Source organism: Girardinichthys multiradiatus, chromosome 15 (assembly GCF_021462225.1).
Source record: "Girardinichthys multiradiatus isolate DD_20200921_A chromosome 15, DD_fGirMul_XY1, whole genome shotgun sequence".
Lineage (NCBI taxonomy): Eukaryota > Metazoa > Chordata > Actinopteri > Cyprinodontiformes > Goodeidae > Girardinichthys > Girardinichthys multiradiatus.
This window is the reverse complement of record NC_061808.1, coordinates 33,258,044-33,284,717: the sequence shown is the minus strand read 5'-3', so window position 1 is coordinate 33,284,717 and position 26,674 is coordinate 33,258,044. Positions and strand designations below refer to the sequence as shown.

Here is a 26,674-nt window from a genome sequence, read left to right as displayed (position 1 = left end):
TTTTTCTTTTTTGCATCATAGTGAGTCCAAACAATCCAAATAAACAAAGGAAGGACTTCATAAACGTATAAATGAAGGTCTGGAATAACAAAGCAACTGCATCTGACAGAAATCTTACAGAACAGGACATCCACGTGTGTTTTTCCCTGATGTGGCCAGGTGGGCGGCTGCAGGTAAAAGAGAAAGAACAGTGCTGCACGGCAGAGTCTGCAAGACCTCTTACATCACAGGGATTCTAGCTGTCATGAAAATAGGTTAATGCTGTGCATTGTGGTGTTCAGAAGGTTTTAACCACACAATATTCTGCACGGATTATAGATTCTTTCAAAAACTCTTTGTACAATCTTCACACTATTTATGAGAAAAAGTCTAATATTTTCCCACAAATGTGGCCAAAATCAAATTTTTTCTCATTTTCATAAACCCGTTAAGGTTGAGACAACCTATGAGCTAGATCTATTGTTACACTCCTATTGATTATGATCTTTATTTGATGGAATTACTAATTAATATTAGATTTGGATTAACTTAATCTTTAGTCTGTATTGTTTGAACCAATATGAGTTGTGAAATTCCGGTATCTTTTATTAGCATTTTCTGTCTGGATATTACCTAATTAGCATGTCTTCTAACAAATAACATTGGTATTTTTACCGACATAAAACAATTGTCCATAACTTATGGTTCCTGTTTAATACACTGTCTTATACACATAGATAAGGCTCAAACTCTTCATTCTGAATACAAACCAGTAAAGAGAGCCGTGGCAGATTGTGTATTGTGTTCTGGAACAAGAAGAATGTTCTAATTTTTTCACTACACGTGCTTCCTACCAGCATTTCCCACTTTGAACATTGATGTGAATGAAGGCATTGATATTACTGACGCAACAGAGTTGGGAGCTGCATGTTGACAGCACGCTCTGATGTTTATGTATGAGGTTCTGGGAATGAACACAAAGGACTGAATGCATGTTGTGGTGAAAGGGGAGCGGAGTGATGGATAAATGGACAATCCTGTCAGATCTAAAGGTATTATTATTGTTTCTGTGATTATTTACTAATATTGATTTTTGAAAATTTAATCTTGCTACCATATGCTATCGTAGTATGTCTCTTGACTGATGCCTTTTGTTTACTAACTAATAACATCTGTATCATGCATAACTTCAAACCCATCAGCTTTGTTCGTTGAGCATACATGAGCTTCTGATCTAAGTATAAACATCTCCGAAGTGAAGAGCAGTGTCCAAGTAACATGGAAAGGCATAGGAATCATAAGGACAAAAAGGTTTAGGGAAGCAATGTGCCTAAGCCTCAACATACAATGCCTCTATAAGATTAAAAACACTCACACATCTGGGATTAGGCAACAAAATTAATAGTTCATAACTATGAAAAAAAGAAATGGACAACAAAGAGTTGTATACAGTGCTGTGGTAAAGTATCTGCCTCCTTATTGTCTTCTTGCATTTTTTCATGTTTTAGAGTCAGTCAGTCATTTTCTATGTGTTTATGGGCAGGAGGCAGGGTACACCCTGGATGGGTGTACCACGCCAGGCAACACAGACATACACAGGACAAACAACCATGCACACACTCATTCACACCTCAGGGCAATGTAGAGACACCAGTCAACCTAACAGTCATGTTTTTGGACTGTGGGAGGAAGAACCCATGCATGCACATGGAGAACATGCAAACTCCATGCAGAAAGACCCCTGGTGAGGACTTGAACCCAGGACCTTCTTCCTGCAAGGCAACAGTGCTACCAAGTGCGCCACTGTGCAGCCCTGTTTTAGATCGTCAGAAACATTTTAAGATCAAACAACTACAACTCGAGAAGATGAAAAATATGGTTTATAAAATTTGATTTTATTTATAAGGGAAGAAAAGCTATGCAAACCAACTTTGGCACATGGGAAACATTAATTATATATACATATACATATATATATATATATATATATATATATATATATATATATATATATATATATATATATATATATATATATATATATACAGGGGTTGGACAATGAAATTGAAACACCTGTCATTTTAGTGTGGAAGGTTTCATGGCTAATTTGGACCAGCCTGGTAGCCAGTCTTCATTGATTGCACATTGCACCAGTAAGAGCAGAGTGTGAAGGTTCAATTAGCAGAGTAAGAGCACAGTTTTGCTCAAAATATTGAAATGCAGACAACATTATGGGTGACATACCAGAGTTCAAAAGAGGACAAATTCTTGGTGCACGTCTTGCTGGCGCATCTGTGACCAAGATAGCAAGTCTTTGTGATGTATCAAGAGCCATGGTATCCAGGGTAATATCAGCATACCACCAAGAAGGATGAACCACATCCAACAGGATTAACTGTGGACGCAAGAGGAAGCTGTCTGAAAGGGATGTTCGGGTGCTAACCCAAATTGTATCCAAAAAACATAAAACCACGGCTACCCAAATCATGGCAGAATTAAATGTGCACCTCAACTCTCCTATTTCCACCAGAACTGTCCGTCGGGAGCTCCACAGGGTCAATATACACGGCCGGGCTGCTATAGCCAAACCTTTGGTCACTCATGCCAATGCCAAACGTCGGTTTCAATGGTGCAAATCTTGGGCTGTGGACAATGTGAAACATGTATTGTTCTCTGATGAGTCCACCTTTATTGTTTTCCCCGCATTCGGGAGAGTTATGGTGAGGAGAAGCCCCAAAGACTGTTGCATGCCCAGAGTGAAGCATGGGGGTGGATCAGTGATGGTTTGGGCTGCGATTTCATAGCATTCCCTTGGCCCAATACTTGTGCTAGATGGATGCGTCACTGCCAAGGACTACCGAACCATTCTTGAGGACCATGTGCATCCAATGGTTCAAACATTGTATCCTGAAGGCGGTGCCGTGTATCAGGATGACAATGCACCAATACACACAGCAAGACTGGTGAAAGATTGGTTTGATGAACATGAAAGTGAAGTTGAACATCCCATGGCCTGCACAGTCACCAGATCTAAATATTATTGAGCCACTTTGGGGTGTTTTGGAGGAGCGAGTCAGGAAATGTTTTCCTCCACCAGTATCACGTAGTGACCTGGCCACTATCCTGCAAGAAGAATGGCTTAAAATCCCTCTGACCACTGTGCATGACTTGTATATATCATTCCCAAGATGAATTGACGCTGTATTCGCCGCAAAAGGAGGCCCTACACCATACTAATAAATTATTGTGGTCTAAAACCAGGTGTTTCAGTTTCATTGTCCAACCCCTGTATATATATGTATCTGTACATAGAGACATTATATGTCATAATGTTTTTTTTTTGTTGGACCAATATGCAGGGAAGAAGGTCGAGGTCTGCAGGTATGACGAGTCTTTAATGTTCATGACACGAACAGACAGGGTAGTAACACTCGCATACGACCAGGGTGAGCCTCGGAAGACCCCCTCCGGCAGATCCAGAGTTCAGGCGAACGGCCTGGAGACTGTCCCCGGCAGATCCGGCGATCAGTAGGCCGTCCCCAGCAGATCAGGCGATCAGCAGGCCGGCAACGTAGGAGCAGGTGATCAGCAGGCCGGCAACGTAGGAGCTGGCGATCACCAGCCGATCTGCAGCCGATCAGCAGGTTGGCGACGTAGGAGCAGGTGATCAACAGGCCTGCGACGTAGTAGCCAATGATCTGATGGCCGGCGGCGGGACCAGGAGAACCCACAGTGGAGCCCAGAGGTGCGGTGCGGAAACCGCTGGAACCCAGGCGATCGATGCAGAGACCGCTGGGACCTTCGGCGAGGCCATGGAGATCTGCGGCGGAGCCGTCGAGGCACAGCAGGTGGAGATGGTGCGTCTTCCCACCCCTAAGGGACAGGAACAGGAAGTGGAGAGAGCTCGTCCACTAACTCCTCTGGAATGGGAACCAGGGATGGAGGCAGTTTGTCCTTGGTGCCTTCCAGGACAGGACCGGGAACAGGAGCAGGAAGTGGAGGCAGTCCATCCACGAGCCCCTCACGGACAGGAACAGAGTGTGAGGGCGGCTCAGTTTGGGACCCCTCCGGAACAATACTAGGAACAGGATCGGAGTGTGAAGGCGGTTCATCCAAGAACCCCTCCGGAACAGGACCAGGAACAGGATCGGGGTGTGGCGGCGGTTCATCCATGAACCCCTCCGGAACAGGACCAGGAACAGGATCGGGGTGTGGAGGCGGTTCATCCATGAACCCCTCTGGAACAGGACCAGGAACAGGATTAGGAGTCGGGGGCAGCGGCGATTGCTGATCAGGAGCTAAACTATGAGCTGGAAAGCCGTTTTGAGCTTCGGTGGAGAGATGGGTGGAGGGGGGAGCAGGAACCCTCCTCAAAGAAGGGGCAATTTCACCCAGGGCCCTTTGTCTCTTGGCCTCAAGGAAAAAAAAATCCTTCCTCGCGTTGAACCAGTCTTGAAGGTTGCCAGCTATTTCCAGCCTCCTCCATGGGGAGCTGCGAGAGGTAACAAGGTGGAAAAACAGCTTAATGAGGACTTCACCTTTCTTGAACTAACTCTCCATGCTTCCCGCTTGGTCCCGTTGGCTGGTTCCTTCTGTCACAAAGAGGTTTTTGATGGACCAATATGCAGTGAAGAACTCCTGAAGCTCGAGGTTTGCAGGTCTGACAAGTATTTAATGTTCATGACACGAACAGACAGGGTAGTAACACTCACAAGGAAACACAAGGAACCAGCGGGGAACAAAGGAAACAAACGGGCTTAAATACAAAGCTGAACAGCAGGGGAAACCAATGACAAACGTGACCAGACAATTAGGGGAAAACACAGAACAGATGTGGGCTTGGGGTGCAAGGAGAAAGAAAACAAAGGACTAGACCAGAAAATAGAACAAAAACTCAAACTCAGACTCAAAACACAAGCCAGTATTACATTATAACATTATACATTTCAGACACTCTGATAAGTTTTCACATATCCAGCACCAGAACCTCTGATCAGGCGTACATAATCATAGTGTGTGGATGCATGCAATTACCAGGTACTTTATATTGTATTAATTATAAACTGGGGTTATTAGTCATTTCAAAAGTTCTGAAACATATCTGAGACCAGAATGTTTGGTCAAAGATAACTGATAAATCTGCCTCCCATTTTGTGATAGGTATATCAATAAGTATATTGATTTATCTACTTTAGACAGTGTCCTATATATTTTAGACAGTAATTTAGGGGGGTTGAGATTAAGGAACTCTTAATACACTTGACGGCATTTGTAACCCAGCGTTATTAAGCCTAAATGTATTTTTATTATATATTTCATTTGTTGATATTCTAAAAATGTATTCTTGTCCATCCCATATTGTATAATTAATCTGTTAAATGGGATAAATTGAATTCCTTCAAATATATGTTCCAGGTATTCAATTCCTTTACTCCTCCAATCTAGAAAGTTAATCATATTTTGTGTAGGATGTCAGGGTTGTTCCAGATGGGTGTATGTCTGCATTGGATTAGTAAAGACCCTGTCATTTTTAGAAATTCCCACCATGCTGTTAGAGAGGAGCTGATATTGATACTTTTAAAGCATACATGTCGTTTAATACATTTGAGCTAGTAAATGGTAGGTCTGAAATCTTAATATTATTGTACAATGTCTGTTCTATGTCTAGCCAGGTTTCATCTAGAGGACTGTGTTTAAACCATCTGAGAAGTATTGTAGCCTATTAGCTAAGAAGTAATAGTGAAAGTTAGACAGATTTTGTCCTCTTTCAGCCATTTATGAAGTTTTGGGACTCCAGTGAACCACAAGGAGAGCTATTATCCACAAATGGAAAAAAACAAACATCCTTTTTAGGAGTAGCTGGACTAACAAAAGAGTGCAACGATTACTTATCCAGGAAGTCACAAAAGAACAAAATCTAAAAACCTGCTGTTCTCACTGTTCTCACTCAACCTCAGTTAGGGTTAGTGTTCATGATCCAACAATAAGAAAGAGATTGGTCAATTATTGGAGAGTTCCAAGAGCAACATCACTGGTGACCCAAAGGAACAAGAAGTACCATCACCCAAGTGTAATTTAGAGAGACCAACACTCTGAATCCATACAGAAAGCGCCTTGGCTGGGATTTAAACCCAGGACCTTCTTATATCAAGGCAACAGTGATAACAACTGAACCATGGCGTAGTCCGAGACTTTTTTTTCAGAATTTCAGAAAAACAACAACATACCCACAGTCAACAGGGTATTAGTGGGTTGTTTTATCTTTTTCAGGACCTGCAATACCAACAGAAAATTCTAAAAGAGAATGTCCGACCATCAGTTTATGAAGGTCAAGAGCACTCGGGTTATGCAAACTGACTCAGAGTTTACATCCAGTTACATGGTCGCATGATCCACTTATTATAAAACATGTTTCTCATTTAACCACAGGGCTTTACCATGTGGGAGAGCTTATACTACCTTTAGTTTTAGAGTTAACACTTAAGGTTTTAAGGTAGTCTACAAAAGCTGGTAGTAGGGCTGGGTGATATTGGGAAAATATGCAATATGCGATATGGGTGCTGAATATTGTGATATTGATATTTTGGGACATTTAACATAAAATTAAAGAATTCTATTTTTAATATCTAATGAAAGTAAAAAATTGTTTATGTGGCAAAATAAGAAGCCTGTATGTATTCTGGATTTACTATAATTCATGCTAAACCATTATGTGGAGCAAACATTTAAACATAAGTGTTACCCTACAATGCTGCTTAAACAAAAAATCAACAACAGCAATAATTTTATTCATGCTTAACCATGAGGTAACAACCATTATATTGTAAAGCAGTCTCAAACCAAGAGATTTAAAATGCCAGGTTTTCTGTACACTTAAAACAAATAAAAACATGCATACCTTGGTTTTACAGCTCTTCTTTTCAAAGTTAACTTAACAATAATGTAAACATATTGAGCCAAGTGCTTTAGGATACCTTGTTTTCTGTAAAAGTAAATAAAATAAAAAATCTTATAAAACAAAGTGTTTTCAACAATATTTTAACAATGTGTAAAGAGTAACCCTAAATCCCAGCACTACTTTAGTTTTTTTGCTAGGAAAACTAGCATATTTACCTTGGCTGGTTTCAAACAAATACACTGGCATGTAATTTCGTTACCCGAGGCACCAAAATGTCTTTCTGAGGGTGAGCTACTTGCGGGTATGCAGATTTTTCAGCAGAAAGGGCATCTGTGAAGTCCTGCAGAGGCTGAAGTGCCTGGTTAATTGACTCCAGGACATCTAGGTCTTGCCAAGTAGGGACTAAATGTCTTCACTTCTGGTCTGTTGATAAAACATCACATATGGCCTTCTGCTGCTCAGGAACTCTTGGAATCATACTTTGTCTGGATCCCCATTTAGTCTGACATTCTGTGATGAGTGCATGCATTGGGAGGTGGTGGCCTTGCTGGACCATTCTCAGTGCAGTTTTTTCCTTCAAGCTGTGTGAAAAATGCCCCACTAACTTCTTGCAAAGTCCCACAGCTCGCGAAATGCGCTCGTCACCTTTAACAGCATTTTCTGTAGAGGGGAAAAAACAAAATGATAATTGTAGATTTAGTTTGGGCTGAAATAACATAGTATTATCAAATTTAAGTCAGAATTTCAAATCACAGTCAAATACAATAAAACTAATTTAATTCAATTCAAAAATACTTTATTTATCCAAAAGAACAATTAAATGTTTTTCAATGAGTTGTTGTATATGTTAATAGCTGTAGGCAATATAATATAAGGTAATGTAATATATTAAATATGCACATATTATGTTAAAATTGGGCATCTTTGATTAAAAAAATACAGTATAAAAAAATACTCACTGATGGCCAGATGCAAGCGGTGGCCAAAGCACTGTAGTCTGACGCACTTGTTGGGTTCTGCAGCTTTTACTACATTGGTCCCATTGTCTGTTGTAATAGCCAATTGTTTCTCTTCTTCCAAGCCCCAGTTTGCCAAAACATCCCTCAGAGCACTGGCTATATTTTCCCTTGAGTAGGAAATATGCAACTTCTAGGGACCTTGTTGTTAGTTTGAAGTCTTTGTTGAGAAAATGAAGTTTTGAGAGTATTAGACTTGAATACTTCATATAGCCTTCTTGTGGTTGTGCTTCATGTGATTGTGTAGATTAGTTGTGTTTCCTCTCGACGTAGCCACTATTTTCCGACATGACTTGCACAGTACCTGGGTCTGTGCTACGTCTTCTCTTCTAAAGCCAAAGTAGTCCCATATTTCAGATGTGCTATTCTTTATAGACAAAAGTTGTTTGTTGTTTTCGTCCCCATTCGGCTCCTCTTCCCCCGTGTCTGCTATTGCTTTCCCTCTACGCTGCAGCTAAGGTCCTTTGTAAGCCTATGGGTACACCCTAGCCAATAACAATATGTATGGGGGTGGTATGCTGGGAGCCTTGAGAGCGTATCTGATTGGTCAACCACAGATAAACACCAAACGCGTGCAGCAAAATTCTGAATTTATTGCACCTGTTTGTGATAGACATATTGCACGTGCCATTATCGCAATGAAGATATTTTTGTGATATATCGTCCAGCCCTTGCTGGTAGTCTACAAAAGCAGGACTGCATTTGATTTATCTAAAGTGAAACATCTGTGCCTTCAGCATTTCAGTGCTTTCCAGATAGTATTACACAGGCATGATTTTAAACCTAGAGGTGTGTGTCATTCCCCTAAATCTATGGAGCAGACAGCTTCCGAGCAGAGGTGAGTGGGCACTCTGCAGAGGAAATGCAACAACAGCCTATGCTAGGGGACAAATCCTCAGCTGCTGTAATAGAAAGCTCACAAACTCTTTGTTGCTTAATGTAGGATGAGTAGATTAGTTTAATTATAAGAAACTCTATAATAGTAGTGGTCTCAAGGTATAACTACAATTTACACACTTCAGAATATACATGTGCAGCCATTTAAGACAAATCAGAACTGAAAAAAATGTTGCCTGATAACCCTTTTATGCCAGTTTCACATGGCAGGATTTTAAAATTGCCAGTCGATTTTCAAAACCTGAGAATTCCCACACGTGATGCTAAAAAATCCCAGAAAACAGGTTTGGTCCTACAGTGTGTGGTGTCCGGCCACACGGCAAACACAACACACCACACACAAACAGATTTCACTTACAAACGTTCAGATGTCAGACGGCAAATATCGCAAACCTTCTTGAGATTAAACATGAGTTCAGAGTAATTGCCCTCCGTGTTTCTGTCACCTCGCTTTCTGATTGGCTATATGTCACATTCAACAGCTGTGTGCTCATTTGTCCTCGGGGAACATCCCACACGGTAGGATATTTGGCTGAGACAATCCAACATGTTTTATATCCCCGATTTAAAGTCGGAGCGGTCCCAAAGTCCTTTCGATCAGACTAGATCAATCTTAACACACCACACATAGCAGGATTATCTCATAAGATTATCTAAAGAGCCATCACGATAATGTCGGCAGAGGAAGATCGGGTCAAAGATCGGCATAAAAACACTGCCGTGTTAAACAGGCATACGTTTGATTACGAAAGTAACATCAGGAACCTTGGCAATAATGTCTTCAGGTACCATCCTAACAGAGAAAGCAGAGGTCCTGCCAAACCAAAATGAAAATTGTTAATATTTTAAAACGACTGACCTGCTGTTTCCTCTTTTCCTCTCAGCTCCTATGTACGGTGGTGGCTGACATGTCAGCACGGGTTTTGACCACATCTACCACAGATGATCAGCCTCTCCTCTCTCAGCGCCACTATCAGCACACAGACCGGGACTCAGGCAACCAGATGCTCTGTGATAAATGCCCGGCAGGCACCTATGTTTCTGTCCATTGCTCTCCAACAACTGTGAGGGAGTGCAGCCCCTGCCCCGAGGGCACCTTCACACGAGGCGAGAACGGTGTCCAACAATGTCATCGCTGTCAGGCTCCATGTCTTGTGGGCTTCATCGAGAAGGTGCCATGCAAGGCCATCCAAGACCGAGTCTGCACCTGTCCGCCCAACAGGTTCCTATCAATGGACGGTGGAGTAGAGTGTAAGCCCCACTCTCTGTGCCCTCCAGGGACCAGGGTGAAAAAGCGGGGTACTGAAACAGAAGATGTTCTCTGTAAGCCATGCACCAAGGGGACATTTTCTCATGTGGAATCCAGTACTATGAGTTGCAGAAACCACACAGACTGCCAGGCTCTGGGCATTGTGCTGTTGACACCAGGAACAAGACAGACAGATAATGTCTGTGGACCCCCATCTACCACTTTATCATCGGTCTTCCCAACCACTCCACTGGGGCCTGCACAGGCTGTGTTTGTACAGGAATCTATGATATCTTCAATCTCCCCATCATTGAATGGGCCCGCACATAAAGGTGAGACTGGTTAACTTAGTTTTTCAGTCTCCCATAATGGACTTTACTTTTTTATGAAGAATTACAGCATTTCCAAGATAAACTTTTTGGTATTTGCTATTTATAAGTCTCATTAACCTTAAAGATTTAGAGAAAAATGTACATGAAAATTTGATGATGGCCTTTGAGCCTGTGTGATTTGAACCATAGCAACTCTGATATTAGTTCATTTAATTGTTGACATAACACAATTTAATCCATCTTAGGGTTAAATTCTCGTTCCCTTTGGGGATAGAACTGCTACAGAAATATTCATACCTTCATACCTTCAATATTTTCACATTGTTTGCATTACAACTTCAAAGTTGTGCTTAGCAGACAGGCCAGGCAAGGGGAGCATTCAGATAAGCAGATAAGCAGCCAAAAAGACCATGATAACTCTGGCGAAGATGCAGAGATCTATAGCTCAGGTGGGAGATAAAGGAACACAGCAGACAGTTCAGGTATAAAGTTGTGGATTAAAGCAAGGTCATGAATGGTTTTAAAAAATATATCTTTGAATATAACACTGTGGACAGTTCGAACCATCATCTGAAAATTGACTTCACAAATATGGCCATTACAAAAGAGTGGCAAAAAGAAAGGGATTTTTCGTAAGAAAATACCATTTGCTGTTTGCCCCAAGCCGTTTAGAGGACACAGCGAACGTGTTGAAGAAGCTGATCTGGTCAGATGAGTAAAAAAACTAGTTAAAGGCTGCAAAATAGTTAAAACGGGGGTGGAGATTCACATTCCAGTAGCAAAACAACCCTAAAAATACAGCAAAAGATATCGTGGATACTGTGGCAAGGCTTGGAAATAGATGCTCACAGATGAAGGCTGACTGAGCTGGAGCTATTTTGAAAAGATTGGGCAAAAACCTTCAGGGTCCGAATGTGGAAAGCTGGTAGAGACATCTCTGCAAGTGTTTAAAGCTGCTGTTGGAATTAAAAGCGGATCTACAAAGTATTGACCTAGGGGGGTGCTTAATAAAAATGCACACCACATTTTTCATGTTTTTTAGTAAAAAGTTGAAAACCATGTACCAACTGCTTTGTCTTTGTCCAATATGTAAAATCCCACTAAAATAGATTGAGGTTTGCAGTTGTACACGACAAAATGTGGAAAAGTTCTGGGGTTATAAATACTTTTGCATGGCTGTGGATTATTTATTTTTCAAGAGCTGGATCCACATTACACAAACTCCCCTCATCTTATCCTTACTAGAATTCATGGGAGGGACGTCTGTTGGCACGGAAACAAACAATTGGCTGCCCCTTTAAGTCAGGAATGTTTGTATTTTTAGGGATACTCGGCGATATTTCAGTCTTCTTCTTTCATCTTTCTTTTGTTTTCCTGTTGCCAGAAGCACTCTTGTTATTCCGCTACTTTTCCTATTTGTTTTCCGTTTGCCTGCCCCCCTGCCTTGTCACCTCTTTAACCGTTTTTATGTCATACTTGTCTCAGCCAGCCTGGCAGTCATTTCTCAGAATCAACTATCCATAGCTAGCATACCTCTCCTCTTCACTGAGCCCCCCACAGCCATAACACTGTCACTGCTGTTTGTGTTGGCAGGGGATCGATGGCCTTTGAGCCAGTTAATTTGACACCATCTGAACTGTTAGCAGGATGGTGGGGGTGGGCAAGTGGTTGGGGGTTTTACATACTCAGGGCTGTTATATTACACCTGCTGTTTATTGTTAGTAGAGGAGGGGGTGGCCAACATCATTCTGAAAGGAAAGGAGGCTGAGATGAGTTGGAAAGTTTATGTAGAAAAAGTCTGTTTGTGTTCCCTTTTTCTATAATTTCAGTATGTACAGATAATCTAAGGTTCTTGTGAATTTAGATATGCAGAACAGCACATCCTAAACAGCTCAAAAGCTCGGAACCTCTCCCTCACTAGCTTTGAATCGGATGAAGAGTGAAACCCTTAACTAGTTTTACTGAAACACTTGGTTCTAAACTTTTAAATATGGTGATATTGTACTAACCTAAAGTTATCTAATAATCATAAAGTATGTATTTGATTGGACTGGGTTTCACCAAGAATCTCTAAGCTAAAGCTAGCAGCTGGTCCAAGACGGGGCCAATACCAAAGCATCCCTCTACCAATTAAAACTACTCCAATCTTAGCAACATCATAGCAGTTCACGCATACACTGATTCTGTAAACCTTTAAAGCATCATGATGTTTTCATTGGTTGATTATTTACATGGAAGCCAATGATCATTCTTGCAGGTGAAGAAGGTAGGCGGGGTTGCGCCACAAATGATCTTTCTTTATGAAACAAAGAACAGAACATGTGAAGTGTTACAGAACGACCAGTGCACATTTAAACCACTGAAATAATTAAACTTTTTACACCACTTTACCTTTACAACAGACAGTTACTTTGGCCGTAACAGCTTTATATTTCATGTTCTGATACGTGTTCGTTCACACAGGAACATCATTGGTGCATCCTACCTCCTCTGTATGAATAATAAGCTCCTGTAAAATTAAAAACCAATGCCCGCATGATGACAATTTAAAGGTTCATAAAATAGTAAAATAGCTTTTGCAATAACTGCTATAAGGTTTTGAGATTAAAATTGTTCTAAGATGTTTTTTGTTTGACCACTCTGAGAACAATCCCTTTGGGATTCTATTAGATAATGTGAGAGGAGACCAGTAATAAAGTCTGAAGTGTGAAGCAAAGTGAGAAATTTCATATAGGTTGTACAGGTTCTGGTAATTGCCAGAAACTAAAAACAACCGCCACCTTAACGTAGTGGAGGGGTTTGAGTGCTCAAATGATCCTAGAGGCTATGTTGTCTGGGGCCTAAATGGCCCTGGTACGGTCTCCCATGGCAAACAGGCTCTAGGTGATTGGTCAGACAAAGAATGGTTCAAGAATCCCTCATGAGGACCAAAATATCGAGGCAGGTGACGTCGCCCGGTACGGCGGAGCCGGGGTCCCACCGTGGAGCCAGGCCTGGGGTCGGGACTCGCTGGAGAGCACCTGGTGGCCGGGTTGCAGCACAGGCCGGGTGCTTCAGCAACATGAGGTATCGGGTTGCTGCTCGCAGGACCCGGCCGGGCCAAGCCCGAACGAGAGACGCGAGGCCATCCCCAGTGGGCCCACCACCTGCACGGGGAACCGTGAGGGACCACTGCAAAGAGGATTGGGTGGCGAACGAAGGTGGAGACCTCAGCGGCCCGATCCCCGGATGCTTAGGCTGGCTCTAGGGACGTGGGATGTCACCTCGCTGGGGGGGAAGGAGCCTGAGCTTGTGCGGGAGGTCGAGGGATATCGACTAGAAATAGTCGGGCTCGCCTCCACGCACAGCGTGGGCTCTGGAACCCATCTCCTTGAGAGGGGTTGGAGTCCTACTCTGGAGTGGCCCACGGGGAGAGGCAGCGGGCTGGTGTGGGTTTGCTTGTTGCCCCCCAGCTCAGCCGTCTCATGTTGGGGTTTACCACAGTGGATGAGAGGGTCGTATCCCTGCGCCTTCAGGTTGGGGATAGGTCTCTGACTGTCGTCTCGGCCTACGGGCCGAGCGGTAGTGCGGAGTATCCGGCCTTCTTGGTGTCCCTGTCGAGGGTGCTGGATAGTGCCCCTCCCGGGGACTCCATTATTCTGCTGGGGGATTCCAACGCCCACGTGGGAAACGACAATGACACCTGGAGAGGCGTGATCAGGAGGAATGGCCTCCCCGATCTGAATCCGAGTGGTGTTTTGTTATTGGACTTCTGTGCTAGTCACAGATTGTCCATAATGAACACCATGTTCAAACATAAGGGTGTCCATCAGTGCACTTGGCACCAGGACACCCTAGGCAGGAGGTCGATGATCGACTTTGTTGTCATATCATCAGACCTTCGGCCGCATGTTTTGGACACTCGGGTGAAGAGAGGGGCTGAGCTGTCCACTGATCACCACCTGGTGGTGAGTTGGATCTGCTGGAGGAGGAGAAAGACTTGGCAGGCCCAAGTGCATAGTGAGGGTCTGCTGGGAATGCCTGGCGGAGCCCTCGGCCAGGGATGTATTCAACTCCCACCTCCGGGAGAGCTTTGACCAGATCCCGGGGGATGTTGGAGACATAGAGTCCGAGTGGACCATGTTCTCCGCATCTGTTGTTGATGCTGCTGCCCGCAGCTGCGGCCGTAAGGTCTACGGTTCCTGTCGCGGTGGCAATCCCAGAACCCGGTGGTGGACACCGGCAGTAAGGGATGCTGTCAAGCTGAAGAAGGAGTCCTATCGGCTGTGGTTGGCTTGTGGGACTCCTGAGGCGGCTGACGGGTACCGTGAGGCCAAGCGTGCTGTGGCCCGGGCTGTGGCAAAGGCAAAACCTCAGGCCTGGGAGGAGTTTGGTGAGGCCATGGAGAAGGACTACCGGTTGGTCTCGAAGCGATTCTGGCAAACCGTCCGGCACCTCAGGAGGGGGAAGCAGTGCTTCGCCAACACTGTTTATAGTGGGGGTGGGAGGCTGCTGACCTCGACTGAAGACATTATCGGGCGGTGGAAGGAAGGAGTACTTCGAGGATCTCTTCAATCCTGCCATCACGCATTCTGTGCTGCAAACAGAGGCTGGGGACTCGGGGTTGGACTCTTTCATCACCCAGGCTGAAGTCACCGAGGTGGTTAAAAAGCTCCGCGGTGGCAAGGCTTCGGGGGTGGATGAGATCCGCCCTGAGTACCTCAAATCTCTGGATGTTGTTGGGCTGTCATGGTTGACACGCCTCTTCAACATTGCGTGGCGGTCGGGGACAGTGCCTCTGGTCTGGCAGACTGGGGTGGTGGTCCCCCTTCTTATGAAGGGGGGGCCGGAGGGTGTGTTCCAACTACAGGGGGATCACACTCCTGAGCCTCCCTGGTAAGGCCTACGCCGGGTATTGGAGAGGAGAGTCCGGCCGATAGTCGAACCTTAGCTTCAGGAGGAGCAGTGTGGTTTTTGTCCCAGTCTTGGAACACTGGACCAGCTCTATACCCTCTACAGGGTGCTCAAGGGTTCATGGGAGTTTGCCCAACCGGTTCACATGTGCTTTGTGGACCTGAAGAAGGCATTCGACTGTGTCCCTCGTGATGCCCTGTGGGGGGTGCTCCAGGAGTATGGAATCGGGGGCCCTTTATTAGGGGCCATCCGGTCCCTGTACAAGTGCAGCAGGAGTTTGGTCCGCATTGCTGGCACTAAGTCCGACTGTTCCCGGTGCATGTTGGACTCCGGCAGGGCTGCCCTTTGTCACCGGTCCTGTTCATAACTTTTATGGACAGGATTTCTAGATGTCCCAAAGACGTCTCTTCTTTTTGCAGATGACGTGGTCCCGCTGGCCCCCTCTTGCCAAGACCTACAGCATGCGCTGTGGCTGTTCGCAGCCGAGTGTGAAGCGACTGTGATGAAGATCAGCTCCTCCAAGTCCGAGGCCATGGTACTCAACCGGAAAAGGGTGGCTTGTCCTCTTCAGGTTGGAAGGGAGTTCCTGCCTCAAGTGGAGGAGTTTAAGTATCTCGGGGTCTTGTTCACGAGTGGGGGAAGAATGGAGTGGGAGATTGACAGACGGATCAGTGCGGCTGCCACAGTAATGGGGGCACTGTGCCGGTCTGTTGTGGTGAAGAGAAAGCTGACCCGAAAAGCAAAGCTCTCAATTTACTGGTCGGTCTACGCTCCTACCCTCACCTATGGCCATGAACTTTGGGTCATGACCGAAAGAACGAGATCCCGGATACAAGCTTCTGAAATGAGCTTCCTCCATAGGGTGGCCGGGCACTCCCTTAGAGATAGGGTGAGGAGCTCGGCCATCCGGGAGGGGCTCGAAGTAGAGCCGCTGCTCCTCCACATCGAGAGGAGCCAGTTGAGGTGGCTCTGGCATGTATACTGGATGCCTTCTGGACGCCTTCCTCAGGAGGTGTTCCAGGGACGTCCCACCGGGAGGAGGCCCAGGGGACGGTCCAGGACGCGCTGGAGGGACTATGTCTCTCGGTTGGCCTGGGAACGCCTTGGGCTCCCCCCGGAGGAGCGGGAGGAGGTGTCTGGGGAGAGGGACGTCTGGGCGTCTCTGCTGAGTCTGCTGCCCCCGCAACCCGGTCCCGGATAAGCGGAAGACGACGAGTACGAGTACGAGTAAAAACAAATGGATATAGAGATTTATGAATCTGTATAGTTCTAAAAATCAACTCTAAAACCTAACATTATTAGCATGCTTTGCCTAATTGAAGATTAAAGAAAAAAAAAAAAAAAGAGATAAATCCAAGTTAGATTCTTCTGCCATTTCAAATTGAACTGCTGGTGAGAATTCTTTGTGCACCCATCTTGGGTGGGATCATTGGATTAATTTAATGCTTTTAAACGGTTACCGAATATGCTCTTTTTGCAGGGTGAAAGGATTATATAGCAACGTCAATTATTTTTAAAAGCTTCAATTAGATGGACAGACTTATTTTTGATTTTCTTCAATCCATTTGGGGTCATAATTATACATACAGGCACAAACATCCCACTAATATTTGGAAAAATTTTCCTTGGTAAGTTGCAGAGAAAGCAAGTGCTTTTTAGAACAATTGGCAAGGTGCTGACATAATACTGGATGGATGTTTGAGCACTGCTCTTAGCTGAATCGGTAGAGCTCCTTTTAATTGGTTAGTTTCCTGCCACAGACCTGGCTTATAATTACAGTGCATACGTTTTCAGTATTTTCAGCATTAGTTTTAACCATCTGACTCAAACCCACCATCAGAGGAAAAAAAACCAACTTAAAATGGTAAGTTATAGCCATAAAAATTACCAATGTGCAAGTATATTATAACCACCAATGTCACTGTCCACAAGACTTAGTTTTACATAATCATGGATGGAGAGATTACTGAGAAAATCCACAGCTTGAAACTGTTACCAACATGGGCAAGCCAAATGCTTTTTGTAGACATTTTTGATGGTCAGATAAAACAAAGATGTAAAGCTAGCATAGTGCCAAGGGTGGTTTTCACTGTTGGTGGTACTGGTGCATTGACAACTGGAGATGGAATAATTAAGAAAGGTTATTCCCTCCAAATTGTTTTGCTTCACCTCAGATCAACATGCAGCTGGCTGAAACATGTACACAACTGGGTGTTCCAACAAGATAACAAACACATATCGATTATGATCGTATAAAGGGATAAAGCAGGCTAAATTTAAGCTTCAGAAATGCCCCCAACCTAAACCCTTTTGAAAATGTATGGACTATACTTAAAAGTCAAGTCAGTGTCAGTGTGTCAATGACACATTGTAATAAACACTACTATTTCTAACCAGAACAGAGGATAAATAGAATAATGCCAGAAGCTTGTTGATGGCTACAAAAAACAAATTCAGCCATTTGTTTATATATATATACTGGGGTTGGACAATGAAACTGAAACACCTGGTTTTAGACCAAAATAATTTATTAGTATGGTGTAGGGCCTCCTTTTGCGGCCAATACAGCGTCAATTTGTCTTGGGAATGACATATACAAGTCCTGCGCAGTGGTCGGAGGGATTTTAAGCCATTCTTCTTGCAGGATAGTGGCCAGGTCACTACGTGATACTGGTGGAGGAAAACGTTTCCTGACTCGCTCCTCCAAAACACCCCAAAGTGGCTCAATAATATTTAGATCTGGTGACTGTGCAGGCCATGGGAGATGTTCAACTTCACTTTCATGTTCATCAAACCAATCTTTCACCAGTCTTGCTGTGTGTATTGGTGCATTGTCATCCTAATACACGGCACCGCCTTCAGGATACAATGTTTGAACCATTGGATGCACATGGTCCTCAAGAATGGTTCGGTAGTCCTTGGCAGTGACGTGCCCATCTAGCACAAGTATTGGGCCAAGGGAATGCCATGATATGGCAGCCCAAACCATCACTGATGCACCCCCATGCTTCACTCTGGGCATGCAACAGTCTGGGTGGTACGCTTCTTTGGGGCTTCTCCACACCATAACTCTCCCGGATGTGGGGAAAACAGTAAAGGTGGACTGATCAGAGAACAATACATGTTTCACATGGTCCACAGCCCAGGATTTGTGCTCCTTGCACCATTGAAACCGACGTTTGGCATTGGCATGACTGACCAAAGGTTTGGCTATAGCAGCCCGGCCGTATATATTGACCCTGTGGAGCTCCCGACGGACAGTTCTGGTGGAAACAGGAGAGTTGAGGTGCACATTTAATTCTGCCGTGATTTGGGCAGCCGTGGTTTTGTTTTTTGGATACAATCCGGGTTAGCACCCAAACATTCCTTTCAGACAGCTTCCTCTTGCGTCCACAGTTAATCCTGTTGGATGTGGTTCGTCCTTCTTGGTGGTATGCTGACATTAGCCTGGATACCGTAGCTCTTGATACATCACAAAGACTTGCTGTCTTGGTCACAGATGCGCCAGCAAGACGTGCACCAACAATTTGTCCTCTTTTGAACTCTGGTATGTCACCCATAATGTTGTGTGCATTTCAATATTTTCAGCAAAACTGTGCTCTTACCCTGCTAATTGAACCTTCACACTCTGCTCTTACTGGTGCAATGTGCATTCAATGAAGACTGGCTACCAGGCTGGTCCAATTTAGCCATGAAACCTCCCACACTAAAATGACAGGTGTTTGTCCAACCCCTGTATATATATATATATATATATATATATATATATATATATATATATATATATATATATATACACCCCTCAATAATGGTTGCATGTACACTCTTGACCAGAACTATAAATCCCTGCATAGTAACAAATAACTCATAATGATAGTAGTAATGCAGTATTACCACCCTAAAGGTATTTTTTATGTATTTTACATGTTTATATTTTTCCCCTCTAGACAAATAGGATTAGAGTCAGTAGGTTCGATTTGGACTAAAAGACCTCAGCTGTTTCCTTTGGGACCCATAAATCTGTACCTAAGCAATTGTTCAATAAATACAAATGGCTAAGGCTTCTGATACAGTCATACAGTACGGCAAGAAGTAATGAGACTTTTTATGGATATCTTTGAGAAATGGCAATAGGATAAAAGAGATTATTACACATCCAAATGCTCATTTGGAGATTGTACAACACAGATCCCATCAGCATTAGAGGTGCACAAGCACAGAAAGCAGTGAGGAGTTGCTGGAGATCACATTGATAATCAATAGTAGGGGATGACACACAATATTGACAGAGCAATAGTTTTTTTCCATTCCTGGAGAACACTTAACTCAGCTGTTTTTTACATTGGATGTAACACCATCCTAGAAGCCCTTCATCCAACTGATGCATCCAACAGATGCAGAGATTTGCTTGGCTGTGAAGTGCTGGCCAAAACAACTTTTCAAGCTGTTCCCTCAGTTGAGTTAAATCCTGATTAGGTATGCCCTGGCCTAAACTTGATGAAGAACAGAGTGATGTATTTTTGAACGGCATCTGCTGTGAAATGACCAGCCAGAGCTCAGTTAGGCTAGAGCAAAGAATGGGGACCAGACATAACAACCACATTTTGATGGTTTGTAGTCTCCAAATTTAGACATAAACATTATAATTATAATTTTCTATTATGCTGTGATGTTACCAATTTGTATCATGGACCATTGATGTAGATGGATTACAGCAGCAGAAGACCACTGGGTTCCACTTCCACCAGTTCCTAACAGGAGCCTAAGGTATAAAAGTACTCAGGCTAATCAAGAGTGGACAATAACAGATAAGGAAAATATTGTACTTTGCCAATTGGTACAAAGGGTCATTTTGTAACCAACTGAGCATCACTTAAACACAGCTTGTCTATCCTTTTATGACCACAGTGTACCAATCTTTTGATGACTGCTTGCAGCATGGTAATACACCATGTCACAAAGCTGAGATTGTCTCAAACTGGTTCCTGTAACATGATAATTCATTCTCTGTTCACTAATATCCTCCACAGTCACCAGATCTCAAGGCAGAAGAGTAGCTTTGGGATGTGGTGTGACTGTCATGATCCTTAGGTGTTTGAGTTTTAAGTTTCATTCATGTTTCACTGTTTATATTGGCATTCATCCCATTTACATACTTCCTAGTTTATACTTAAACAGTTAGATTTCTTCGTTGGATTCCCTATAGTGTTCCTGTTTAGGCCCAACCATATTAGTTTTCTCTTCTGCTGCTCATCCTCCCCCCCTTGTTGCATTTCTCCACTCATTCCTCAATATTTTTGCGCACATGTTGTCCATGCTCATCGCCCTAATGCATGTGATGTTACCACATTAATATGAAATAGAATTTCTGAGCAACGTTTTGGAAATCTTTTTTTAATTTATGTAACCAAGAATTAAAGCACTTCTGAGGGCAGAAGGGGGTCCAACCAAATACTCACAAGATTATAGCATAAGAGGTCACAGTTGAGGGTGCTCACAAAAAAGCCTCCACACTCAACAAAAAGCTTGGAGCTATACCTGGTACTAAAATACAAAGAGGACATTCTTTACAATTGCTAGCTGAAGCCAGCACAGATCAGACTTGGTCTTGCATGCTTACGCAGTTATTTACATGTAGAGTGACACATTTTTCTGATCTAGGTCTCTCCATATTTGCTTACTATCAGTAGTATTTACTGTAACAGGCAGAATTTGAAGGTCAAATTAAATTCACCGAATTGGAGATATGCTTACCTTAAACCAGAAAAAGAGATATAACAGGACTGATTCTGATTCATGCAAGTAATCTGCCACACAAACCATAATAACCACTAGTAACCTCTAACCCTAACCAGCACTCTTAACCAATTGATCAGATCAGTTTTTTCTGAATAAATGAAACACACACAGAGGCACATAAAGGAGGAAAGAAGTTACTACTGGTTATAAGGGTTTGTGCACCAGATTGCTCACAGGGATTAGGATTCCCTCCTGTGATGCCTTCTGTTTCCATGGTCAGGGTAAGTATATCTCCAATTGAATGAATTTAATTCCCTGTATCTGTGTCTCTGTTTCCTCTTATCTCTTACATATGTACCATATCTATGTTAGTTTACTTTGTCCCTTTTCCCAATCTTATTACTTTATCTTTTTCTCCATCAAATCCAACATCTAACATCAAAGGTCCCTCGAGCCAGTCAGCAGCCATTCAAAATCCAGGAAATGGGGGTCCAGCCTCCAGCTACTACAGGCCCAGTCGCAGGGGGTCCCCAAGGCCGACCATGCACGATCACTTTGACATCAATGAGCACCTGCCCTGGATGATAGTCCTGCTGCTCCTGCTGGTGCTGGTGGTGATTGTCGTGTGCAGCATCAAGAGGAGCTCTCGGGTGCTGAAGAAGGGCCCAATGCAGGACCCAATTAGCATCATGGAGAAGGCAGTCCATAAGAAGCCATCTGTGCCTTCAACACAGGCCAGAGAGAAGTGGATCTACTACTACTCCAATGGCCAGGGTAAGCTTATGACTTATTCTTTGAGTTTTAACATCTAGTCTGCTGCTTTAACTCTGATACTTATTTTTCAGCCACATCTGAGAGTTTATGGTCCATGTTGCTTGTCAAAAATAAGGGACAAGCAGTTCCCCTTGAAATGATTTGATGTTAATACTGGAAAGGAACATGCTGAGCAAGTATTGACCAACCCACAATTAGTACATTTTTGGAATTTTACCACTGATGTCTTAATCTGCTTCACAGTTTTAGCTTAGATAAATAAATATTGAATTCTTGTTGCACACTCAGCGTACCACTCTGGGGTCACAACATCCATTAGTTTTGCTGCAGATCTGCTGATGTGGAATCATCTGTTGATGTGTATGAACTGCTGTTAACTTTTAATCCAATTGATTGTAGCCCTGAGCACATGGTGTACAGGGCGGTGGTTACACAAATGAGGACATGACCCTGTTGCACTACCACCCTTCTCTTGCTGTCTCCTCTCAGCGTCTACACTCGGGTTCACATTCAGTTCTTGAATTTCACTTTGGCATCAACCTTCTTTTCTGTTTTCGTGTCTTCCATATCTTAGTCTTTTCCTTCATAATGTCTTCTCAATTCTGTTTTGACTCATTTCCTTTCCAATCTCTTCCCTATTTCCTCTCATTTTCCATTGTTCTCTTTGTGACTTTGTTTTCTTCTACTCTTTCATTCTTTCCTTTTCCATCTACATTAACATTCAGAAAAAAAACCTATCAGCCCCCTTCTATCTCTGTTATATTCTACCAACAGGTGAGGGACACATTTTCCCCCTGAAACCAAGAGACATGACCCAAAACTCAGGGGGCCACATCTTGTCTGAGACACTTGGGTTTCCATGTTGAAACTTAGTGTGTGTGTGTGTGTGTTGATGAGATAAAGCTGAGCCACTCGCATGTGCTCCCTTAGTGACAGCCCACAGAGAACTGGAATGATCTGGTTTCAGCTGACCCAGGGTTGTTGTTTGGTCGGCAAGGCACATTATTGGGTCAATCGGGTCTTTTACGGAACAAAAAAGAGATATATAGAATGAAGGAAATGAAAAGAGTGCACAAACCGTGTAACGTTGTGTAGCTGTGAGTGTGTTGTTGTTGTAGCTGATACTAGGATTCCCTGCCATTGCTATGCAACCATTATAGCTGCCTAATAAGATGATTTATAAAGTTTGAAACAAACCAACATTGTTGGAGAGCACGCAGGCAGTGAAAAGAGAACTTCCATTTGGATTTCATGTGATAGACCATCAGAAAGTAGTGCATAACTATGAAGTAGAAGAAAACGTCTTTGAAAGGTGTGGCATGCATTTGTCTTAAGCCGTTTTAAGACACTACAGATGGACCTTTTCCTGCAACAACATCTTCAAGCGTTGTGAGGTATGTCTCTACCAACTTCACACATTTTGAATTCACCTTTTTTGCCTTCTTCTTTGCCAGATACTGTAGCTCAAGCTCAATCAGACTGCATTAGTTTTCTGCCACATATAGCATCTTGGCTGCAGGCCAAAAAAAAAAAAGGTTTGGTTTCATTTGGCCAGAACACTTTTTTCTTCATGTTAGCTCTGCTCCCTACATGGCTAGTGACAAAGTACATCTGAGTACTTCTTGTCAATCTTCTACAAAGGCCAGCATATTGGTTGCACTGGATTTTATTTAGGGGTACTAAAGTAAAGTGAGGATGTATAACGCATTAAACACTTTTTCCCTTCCACTTCACAATCAAGCATTAATGTGTGTTGGTCTATCTCATTAAATACAAATAAAATAAACTAAGGTTTGTTATGTAAAGTGGCAAAATCTGAAAGTATCAAGAAGTAAAAATATGTTTTCAAGGCAGTGTAGAGGTCAATGCTTTTAAAAGTGTGACCAGATGAAATCCGTTTATGAGTGACAATAAAAGCTGAGCATTAAGAAAAGAAAAGCTTTTGAAGAATTGTTTTTCACTTCAACCTTTCTCCTTGCGTTCATGTGTGTTCTCCTGATGGGATGAGTAATGCTGTTCCCATATGTATGCACTTATGTGGAGCTATATGTATGCACATGCAACTCAAACAGCTAGTTTACACTGCTATTTACTCTCCGGAACATAAAACAAAACTGCTTCTTAATCCTTCCAAGGTGCGTGGCTGGCTCCCCTTGAAGGTTGTAATACACCTTTACTAGAGCAGTTAAAGCAGTCGGGCAATAAAGGAGAAAAAAGGGAAATGCTAAAGCACGGATCACACACATGCGCTGCTTGGCATTCACTCAGAGCCGGCCAGGAAATGGTAAAAAGCACCACTCCTCCACAGTAATGCTGAACGGGGCCTTCCGGGTCCACAGGCCAGGTTTGTGTTGCTGTGATGAGGGGGGTAGCTGTCACAAAAAAGGAATCACAAAAAGGTATTTTAAAGGTTACGTTCAAGAAGTTAACAAACTCTAAAACTTTCAAACATTTTCGCTTTACTAAGCTCTACTATAATATGTTGTTTTCCACAATATAACTTTCTTATTGTAGTTATATAGTTTAAAAAAGAACATCACTGATGTTCTCATTTGATCATTTTTGCATGTGTCCTTGTGCCCCATAGCAACTAGAATTGAGCAGGAAGTATAGCCATCTAATACATTATATATTTGGATGAATGTTGATCAACAATCCTTTGTATCGTGTCAGGTTTTGAAATTACATTTCAGATGGACTTGGTTTCATAAACGTGGTTTGACACACGTCACTTTTTAAAGGTTTTTGTTTGATCAGTTTCTGTTGTTCTTTACTGATGAGGTAATGCTTAGGGGTGTTCAACAGTAACAAACAAATGATTTTGCTATATTTTGTACAGTAATTTTAAAATATCTTATTTTGACCTCAGATCACTAGAATCCTTGATTTCTAAGCATTTTTATATATTGTTGTAAACATTACACAAACGATCTTTGGTGAATTTCATGAGTTACTGGACAGACCAAAGCTGTGCTTCGTGTCACTTGTACCTGGTCTGCTTTGGTTGTTTTCAAACTGCTTTACAAAAAAAACTTGGACCTGACTAGACTTACCTATTCACAGTTAATCTGAAGTGCACTGACAACTTTAGCTCCGCTGTATGTTGTCATGGAAACCATTCGTTTTTCTTGCAACTATCATGTAGACGTATCTTTCAGGCCCAACACAATGATCTCACCTGTGTTTTTTTCTGGGAACTTGTACTGTAGATATTTTGGGGAAGAAACTGGTGCACTGTGGCACCATCTTTTCACTTTGATTTGTGCCACATTGCAGGTTTGCATAAACCAGAATTGTTCAGAATTTAGGATGTACAGATTTGACAGTAGCACTGGGTTCGAACCAGTGTTCACTTGAGGCCATCCGCACACTTAGGGTTGACCTACACGATGTTGTGAAGTGTACGACATCCCTGTCAGGCAAATGTGTGGTACAGTCACTCGGCCCCATGCAAATGTAATGCAATTCCTATAACAGAACTGCCTGATAACATGGTTGCTCCATTGATTCTGCCACCATTTATGCCCCTGCTTGCCCATTCTATATGTCCCAGCAAACCTTGAGCTGGCCTGCATGTGTACAAATTCTGCCCCAATTGAAGGATTCCCTCTGGGTCTTTAATTGTTTTTGTAAGGGAATGCATTTCACATCATCATGAAGGTAACACCACCAAGAGTGTTTCAGAAAGCATAAACCTAAGCAGTAAAGCTTTTTTTCTTATCAGCAAAAAAGGAGAAGATCAGGTGGAAACAGGTTGCATTGGGTGTGGTCCTCAGCTATATTATTTACAGCATACAGTTCCAAAGAAAGATACTGAGGAAAACATGAAGGAAAACAACATTGTACCTGCCCACCATCCTTCCTCGTTAAACATCCACACTTTTAATAATGCCAAGTTCCAGATCCAAAGCCAGCGGGGAGCCATGTGTTAGACCATACGGCTCTGTGAGGTATCAGGGTGGGCCGGGGTAGCCTGGGACTGATTGTGAAGGGAGGAATTTGAGGGGATAGTTGCTTGGTCGGAGTTTCGCAGCGCCTGCTGCGCTCCCACACAGCTGTCCCACACATTTCATCAATTTAATTTTGTGTGTTCCTAAATTACCAGGAGAGGACTATGGCATGTGAATAATTCAACAGAATGGTATTTGTTAAGATGCTGACGCATACACCAACCTGCTTCAAATCATGTTACACACAATTGCAGAGTACGGATCTGAGACAACATGTTGGATCCAAAAGCTTTAGACTGGTTTCATTTATATCGGTTTAGTGGTAAAGGTTAAAATGTTCTCAAAAACGTTCATGTTTCAGTCAACGTTTGAACATTTCAATAGCATTAGTTAGCTTGGGGGACCACTTTCACACTGAAAGAGCCACCCTAAGTGTGACCTTGTTAATGAATCTGTGTTAGTTGGATGCTGTTACCAAACTCTCAATAATGGGGATGGAACTTGAAAGCAAGATCTTTAATTTAGCAGCATTATTGTAAGTTATTTGTGGGGATGAGGTCAAATAAGTTAAATAACCACCGTATACCTGTTAAGTTGGGCATCAAAAACTGTGAGAAAGAATGAGGTTTGGCTTCGTCTTAGCTGATTAAACAGGTTTTTTACACTTAAAATTATAAGTGATAGACGTACAATAGTTCCTAATATATTCAGATTCCATATCTTTGCTATATTAAGGATTCAGTTTGACATAAATAGCATGAGGTACAGCCATTAATTACTATATATAGCCCTTAAAGATTTTCATATTTTGTCACATTGCAACAGACCTATAGGGATTTAGACACAAACATTTGAAAAGCACAAGATGCAAAAGTCTTATTCCCCTAAATAAAATCCAGTGCAACCACTTTCCTTCAGCAGTTATCTAATAAGTAAATCAAGTCTGG

The 26,674-nt window shown here is 42.9% G+C and overlaps 1 protein-coding gene across 1 annotated transcript in view; it reads left to right on the top strand.

Annotated features, from left to right (window-relative positions):
• Nucleotides 1-26,674, top strand: part of tnfrsf21 (tumor necrosis factor receptor superfamily, member 21) — a 59,371-nt gene that overhangs the window by 9,865 nt on the left and 22,832 nt on the right. The window contains exons 2-3 of the mRNA XM_047388677.1: nucleotides 9,675-10,371; nucleotides 21,448-21,777. Of these exons, the coding sequence (XP_047244633.1) occupies nucleotides 9,675-10,371; nucleotides 21,448-21,777 (1,027 nt within the window). The remainder of the gene's footprint in view (nucleotides 1-9,674; nucleotides 10,372-21,447; nucleotides 21,778-26,674) is intronic.